General features: G+C 28.4%; 1 protein-coding gene across 1 annotated transcript; it reads right to left on the bottom strand.

Moving 5' to 3' along the window:
• Nucleotides 1–3,173: 3,173 nt before the first annotated feature.
• On the bottom strand, nucleotides 3,174–5,816 carry LOC137826379 (uncharacterized). The gene is made up of 6 exons (XM_068632325.1): nucleotides 5,462–5,816; nucleotides 5,052–5,150; nucleotides 4,762–4,803; nucleotides 4,476–4,605; nucleotides 3,862–3,963; nucleotides 3,174–3,464 (listed from the first exon to the last, which is right to left on the bottom strand). Exons 1-6 carry the CDS (start codon nucleotides 5,675–5,677, stop codon nucleotides 3,400–3,402), a joined length of 654 nt encoding a protein of 217 aa, XP_068488426.1. The 5' UTR covers nucleotides 5,678–5,816; the 3' UTR covers nucleotides 3,174–3,399.
• Nucleotides 5,817–7,755: the final 1,939 nt, after the last annotated feature.

The raw sequence follows: 7,755 nt of genomic DNA, 5'->3' as shown, positions 1-7,755 counted from the left end.
ATTCAGATTGGAATTTTATAGTAGAGAGACTATACTCAATTTTGGAGAGAATTTGTGAGTTTTGAGTCTTCCTCTTCTTTGCCTTATCTTGTGAGCTATGGTGAGCTTCAAGTGGTGGCACTCCATCACTTATCTTGGTTCAAGGTTCCAAGTGGCGTGAATGGCTTCTTCCAATTCTCAAAATCCAGCAAGCATCTTATTCTATAAGTGTTCTTCTTCCCTTTTCTTCAATTTTCCATTCGGTAGTTTTGATTCCTAGAGTTTACTTCTTTTTCTACCGTTTATTTTTGTGTTTCCAGCATTGTGTTCTTAATTCTGTTTTGGTTCAGTAGCTATCATTTAAATTCTGTCCAGTTTTAATTCTTGTTCTTCTTTCCTTTTGTTTTGATTCAATTTGACAATACATGGACTTCAATATGAGTCTTGGTTGGTGCTTAGTTTTGGTGAGTTCTTGAATTTAGAACATTGATCCAATTCTAAAGTAAAGTGCCTTTCAAATCCAGCTCAAGTTGTTCCTAAGAATGTCAAGAATCATGTGTTCTTGTAGTTACATTCACATCAGAGTATTTCTTATAGTCGCACTTGTATATGCCAAAACATTAAAAAAAATTCAAAAAATTTAAAACATCGCCAATCTTGTGTGAAGGCAACGTTGATGAAGAGTGGCACGAGAGCGCCAACAACGACGGCGAGAACGGAAGTGGTGGCAGACAGGGAAGTAGCGACGGAGCAAACCCAAAAAACTCACAAGAACCCACGAAGGCAATGAAAGAGTACTAAACAATGCAAGAAACCAAACAATGTAAGAAAAACAAAAAAGATTTATACATGAAGAGTGGCATAGCAGCGCCAGCAGCGGCGGCGACGGATAGGGAAGCAACAACGGAGCAACAAATGTCAGCCAATGAAATAGTGCTTCGAGACCACCAATGCAAGGAAAAAAACATATATAAGAAAAACGAAAAACATCTATGCATATATTTGTGAAGATGAAGAGGAAGAAAGAGAGCTCAAGAAACTTACATTGGCATAAATGGAATGCAGACGCAGTAGAAGGAGATGAACTTATAGTGCAAACGCGAAACAAAAGCAAAGACGAGAAAGAAAATATGAAATTGTGTGTGGCACGCTTCAAAATTCAGGGTAAAAAAAGATTTACGAATGCAGCTAAAGGTAAAACTACATTCGTGAATCAAAACGCTTTGATTTACAAGTGTGGCTATACAAATAGCCGTATTCGTAAATCAAGCGTTTTTTATTTACAAGTGCGACTATACAAATAGCCGCATTCGTAAATCAAAATAATTTCAAAAAGGCCACCGCGTTTTTTACGAAAGCGGGTAGGGCAAAAGCCGCACTAAATAAAGAGTACCCTTTTCTTCTTTTTGCACTAGTGATAAAAAAGCATTATACGGTCTTAAGCAAGCTCCTAAAGCTTGGTATTACATATTGAGCAGTTTTCTTCTAAAAAATGCTTTTGAAAGAGTAAAGGTTAATAATACCTTATTTAAGAATGAGCGCAACAAAGAATTTTTGATACTGCAAGTTTGTGTAGATGATATTATCTTTGATGCTACTAATGAATCATTACATAAGGATTTTTCTAAGTTGGTGTAGGGAGAATTTGTAATGAGCATGATGGGGAGAAAGAAAGTATAGTACATAAACAAAAATACATAAAGGAGTTGTTGAAGAAGTTCAACACGCCAGACACAAAGCTTATGAAGACACAAATGCATACATTTGAAATTATAAACAAGGATGGAAATGGTAAGAAAGTAGATCAAATGATCTACAGAGGTATGATTGGATCTCTACTCTATCTTACTTCTAGTAGGTCTAACAATATGCATAATGTGGGAACCACTAATTTGTTAAACATATTTTTCGGTATCTTGTGGGAACCACTAATCTGTGTTTGAGTTACAAGAAAAATATTAGCTTCAAATTAGAAATGTTTTGCAACGTAGACTACGCTAGAGATTGTGTGGAGAGGAAAAACATTAGTGAAAGTTTTCAATTCCTTAAACCATATCTCAAATCTTGGTCAAGGAAGAAACAAAAATCAATTATTGAAAACCATCCAGCCTTGAAACTTTCGGCTAAGAAAATAGATAAAGATCGAGACTTATTGAAGAGATTGTAAAGTCTTTTTCTTCTTCTTAGCCTTGTAAAAAATGTGTAGAGTAGTTAGGAAGTTTTGGAGTTTGTATTTTGGGCCAAAGTAAAGAGTTGAGTGTAAAATAGTAAATGAGGGGTGCAAATAGAAATCTAGGCAAGGGAGGCATGAGACTCCACATGTCTTCTCCTCAATGAAGAGGATTTGCACCGATAAGGTGGTGACACTTGTCACACTCTCATTTGAGAGACTTTCTCCTATAAATAAGAGTCTCTTGCACATTATTTTTAACTTTGATTTAAAGAGAAGATAAAGGCATCATGAATTATAATTATTTAAATAAAAATATATTATTAAATTGTAAAAATATTTTCACTAAAAGTAATTATAAAAAGAAATAATTTTAATTTTGTTTCAAGTAATTTTTTTATTGGGTAAGTGATTTTTTATTATGAATAGTTATTAAATTTAAAAAGGTAGTTATTTAATAGGATAAAATTATAAGAAATTGTGTAAAATAGATGTGTATTATATATTGTTTATAGATCATTATTACTAATTATTAAAATCAAAATATATTATTAAATTAATTTTTTTATTAAAATTAATTATAAAATAAATAATTTTTAATTTTATTATAAGCAATTTTTATTCTCTTTAAATATTATTTATAGAATATTGAATGGAGCACTTAAAATAGAAAATAAATTAAGAATAAAGATAATTAGCTAATATATATATATATATATACTACTAAATTTATGGGAAAAAATAAAAAATTGAAAAACAGACATTATTTTTTTACTTCTAAATATATTTAAATGTACAACATTTTATTTGTTTTTTAAAGTTTTTTCAAATTAAAAAAAATGATATTTTTTATTTTAAAATGATATTTTTTTTTGGTTTATCTTTCTTTAATATACTTATTTATCATTCTTTGGTGTTTTTTCTTCCTGAATTATTTTTATTTTATTTTATTTAACATTTTTAACTTTCCGAACCACAATCTTTAACTATATTATTGATGGTAAACGAAGAAAATAATAATAAATTTTGTAATAATTTTGATTTATTTCAGCAACCGAGAATAAAATTGACTATATAAACAAAAAACAATAAGATATGGGAAGAAGGGAGTGAATGCTGTGACAACCTCTAAAAACAGTAACAAAATTGTATAAAAGTACAAGTACTAATGCTATTGCTTAATGTTATAATGAAAAATTATTTCAAAAATCAGTTTGAAGCGATGGCTCCTTGTCTAATAAACCCATCTCTTATTTTGAGACGTCTTTCTTAATTCTTTCGATAAAATCCATCATGGTCTTCAAGCTCTTATCATCTGTAAAGGAAAACAAAAAACTATTCATACCAATAACTCATACACAACACCACTTTTTCTGAGCAAATGAATAAAATATGAAATATACTTTAGTTTCTTCGAAATTCGGTTAAAAATATATTCGGTCTTTGGATATTAAAATAATGATTTTAATCTTTATATTTCTGAAATGTGATGCATTACATCCTTAATCTTATATTTTATTTTCATCTAACTAGGAACTTAAGCAACAACATTTTATAAAATACAAGAACTTAAACTACACTTATTAAATAGTAAAACTAAAACCATTTTTTAACAAAGTTAGAAAAATATAAAACACATTTACCTAACTAAGAACTAAGTACAAGCATGAATACAAATAGATAAAATAGATAAATATTTAGATGATCAGTACCTAATCTTGGTATTGTGTGTCCTTTGGGATGATGAATTACCACGGGTTCAACACAGGATTCTGTTAGTTCCATTCCATATTTTTTCAAAAAATCTGTTTCACCTGCAGTCGTAGAAATTGAGAATTTATAGGAAATTCTAGCAAACTGAATTATAAAATCATGCTTATTAATTTGCATTCTGATTTAAAGTTATTTTACAGTGATTAAATCTACAATTAGAAAAATTTAGCAGCATGCAATTTGGTTTCAAAATTTTGAAATACTTATTTTATAATAGCTCTGGATAAATCCTCCCTCTGTTATTAGTTATTTTTTAGATTTTAGTTTTACATTCAATGAGGACATATGAAATGCTTGACTTGAGAGCACATAATTGACACCCAATATTCAAAGGCTAGAAAGCAACCCAATATTTGCACACACAATCAACCATGTTTAAATTGTGAAGCTTGATGTGGTAGAAGTGGGGCTCTAGTCCCAACAGAGAAAGCTATTTTATTAACTTAATGAAATTGATTTGGATGATCTTTGTTAAGTCAATAATGAGGGCTAGGATATGCTTTCTTAAACTTAAAGACAAGAATGATAAAATAGATGGTGACAACGTGGGTACCTAGAAAATGAATAGAGGGGCAGCTAATAGGAGAAGAATATGCTTTGTCCACCACCAAAGGTGACCTAAACTTAGCACCTCCTACAATCACAATGAATTTCACTTTGGGAACCTTCGTCAGTGCCACACCCTGCAAACAAATAAATTATGTACTTCAAACTTTTATGAGAATAAAACAAACAAAAAAAAACTATCTCCTACAGTTTATATACAATCATTAAATATTTACTTTTTCAATATAGTGTTTTGTTTTCATTGCATCACTGAGAAACAGTCTTAAACATACCTTCGCTTGAAGACCAGGCAACGCAGCTGATAATATTGCTCCCTGTTTGGTCAAAATCAAACACCTTGTTATATTCAAATCCTTCACCACTAAAACCTCAAACCATCTAAAGATACACTAAATATGCACTAATCCTTTAACTATTATTTTTTTGAAAACAAAAAGTCTCATGTATCCACCACAAATTCCATAGAAACACACAACAAGTTACAACTGGGTAGATTCAGATATTCACTTCATCTTTGACTTATTTTCCCAAAATTAAAAATTAAAAATAAGCAGAAGATTACCTGTGAGAAACCAAGAAGCCCATCAATAGGTCCGTGCTTGATCATGCAGTCCTCAATGTACTTAAGGCACTCGTCAAAGTTAGTGTACTCTGTAAATTCCTGTTTCGCCACAAAAGTTTAGACGGTTGCTAACAAATTATGATATTCTCTAGTCAGAATTGAAATTTGCTAGTTTTCAACACAAATTTCAAATCCAGTTGGAAAACAATAGGAATTTAGTAAGAGAAAACAAGTTTTGCTGAATCTCAATATTAGTTCACAAAATAAGCTACATCGAGAAAATAAGAATTATTTGATAGATTTTTAGTCAATCGTATTTTTGATCTATACCTATATTCATGAACGTGAAATTTATTATCCATAGCATAAATTAAAAAAATAAAGCTAAAAAAAATGAATGGGAAGAGAACCTTGTTGAACTGGAACCACTCGTAGTAAGGGGGATCAAAAATGCCTTCGACATCGGATTTGCCTTGGCAAGGAAAAGGAGCATCTACAAAAACAAGATCAAGGTGATCGAGAACGGATTGTGGCCACTTATGTATCTGCGTTTTCAGTATTTCTCCGCTTGTTCGAAACCCGTGAAGGCACAACAATCTTGGTTTTCTCCTCTCCTCGCTTCCCATATTTTTTTCTTTCTTCTTCTTTCTGTTCACCAACCCTAACGGAATAACGGAATTCAAGGATTGAACGGAGTTAAATACAAGGGTTGGTTGGGCGCAGGAGAATATGTTCGAATCTATATTTTTGTACCTTGTGGTGGCGGAGACACCTATTTATAGCCTCATTTCCTCTTATTCCTTTTTGCGTCTCTTCAATTTCAATTCAACATCGTGTGGACCACCTCCACTTTTTTTCCGGGTAGATAAAACCATGGTGAAAACTAAGAATTTTTTTTTTCTTTCTAAAATTTAAAATTCAAAGGATATATTATAATGATATTAATTTTAAAATAGTGTGCTATGTCAATTACAAATGTTTTAATCACTTAAATTTATGTATAGAAAAAGATAAATGTGAATTAGAAGCGTTGATTTGATTAATTTTTTTATTAAAATCCTCACACTTTTGACCTTAATTTTAAAAAAAAAAATGTTGTAAAACTCATATTTTCATTGTTGGAAAGTATTAGAAAAATTGATGATTAAAACTTAAGTCTGTTTTGAAAATATTTGTAAACAAAATAAAAGATGAAGTAAGGGGTGACGTTGATTGGATCAGATTCCATGGATTCAAAAGAAAGAGAATGTCTGTTTCCTAATCTTGTGGTGTGTGAGAGTCTTATTACTGTCTTTGGATTTAACTACAGCAACTCATTCTTACATTATATCATCAAACCATTTCCATTCAATTTTGTTTCAAAAAAGAAATTTTAAAGAACTTAAAACAATCTTTTATTTATATTTATTTACATTTGATTATAATTTCTATAATAATATAAATTGGCAAATATTTAATTAATTATTATTTTATTTTAATTAAAAATAAACTAATATTTTTTAAAAAGTAATTAACTAAATAGTTAATAATATTTTACTTTAAAAATAGTGTTTATGAAATTCTATAGTACTGGAAAAATTATTTTCTAAAGTTTTCTTTAAATATGTTTGACCAAATTTGTGTGAAGAAGTTGAGAGTGAATGTCTTTCTTTTGAATTATCTTTTTTCTTTGGGATTCATGAGAAATGGTTAGAACGAAATTTTGGAAAATTTCGTATTACTGAGTGTTTCTATTGCAGAAACAATCTACAGAAACAGCAGAGCATAAAATTTGAATCCATCCGCAATTTTAAAGGTATAGAAATTATTTTAATATTATTTCTATTAAAATTAAATTGATAATTAATCACGACTAAATATATTAAATGGCATATTTAACTTTTTCTACATAAACAGGATATATATTGAAATAATATTAAATTGTTCATTTAATCTTTACATATAAACAAACTTTATCTTTTAGTTTTATACTTAAATGTTTTTTTAATCCTTTTATATGTTACCATAATCTTTTTTTATTCTATACAATTTTTTAAATGTATAAACTAAAAAAAAAATAGTATAAGGACTAAAAAATATTAAAAATTCTAAAACTAACGATTTTTAATGAGTAGAAAATATAAATTTTATACAACTATATTGACTAAAAAATAATAAAAACCTAATAATAATAAAATATTTAGTAAAAATAATAAATAAAATTTATTTAAAATATCTTAAAGATGTATTAAAATTATAATAATACAGAACCTGTATTTTCTCCATACTACACTGTATTATAATTCAAGTTTTTTTAACTTTTTTTTATCATTGCTTTATACTAAATTTGTAAAAAAAAAATATAACTTCTCGTACTCTAATTTCAGCTGTGCAATCACAAAATAATATTTTTTTCACTCCAATTCAAATTTGATCAGTAAAAATATTATGTAAAATGTTTCAGTTTTTTTTATGTATTATCATATTTTAGTTTATAATTTTCTTTATAAAGATCTGATTTTTCTTTTTACATTATGAAAAATAATTTAATGGGAGGTCATTTAAAATCATTGTGTTAACCAGAATAAACACAATTTTACTAAATTTAATGAGTTTTAATAATTTTCAATCAATATGCATTTAAAAAAAATATTTTTATGACATAATTTTCATCTATGATAAAAACAAAATGAATATATATATATATAATCGTCTATATATTTAA

Source organism: Phaseolus vulgaris, chromosome 8 (assembly GCF_000499845.2).
Source record: "Phaseolus vulgaris cultivar G19833 chromosome 8, P. vulgaris v2.0, whole genome shotgun sequence".
In the NCBI taxonomy this organism is placed as follows: domain Eukaryota; kingdom Viridiplantae; phylum Streptophyta; class Magnoliopsida; order Fabales; family Fabaceae; genus Phaseolus; species Phaseolus vulgaris.
Note: the sequence above shows the minus strand (reverse complement) of the source record. Positions and strands in the feature narration are given on the sequence as shown.

Excerpts from the sequence above, each read along its gene's own strand:
- LOC137826379 (XM_068632325.1), bottom strand. The coding sequence starts at position 5,677 with ATGGGAAGCGAGGAGAGGAGAAAACCAAGATTGTTGTGCCTTCACGGG. Across the intron at positions 5,151-5,461 it reads AGTGGTTCCAGTTCAACAAG|GAATTTACAGAGTACACTAA; the intron begins GTTCTCTTCCCA and ends GTGGCGAAACAG. Across the intron at positions 3,465-3,861 it reads ACACACAATACCAAGATTAG|ATGATAAGAGCTTGAAGACC; the intron begins GTACTGATCATC and ends TTTCCTTTACAG.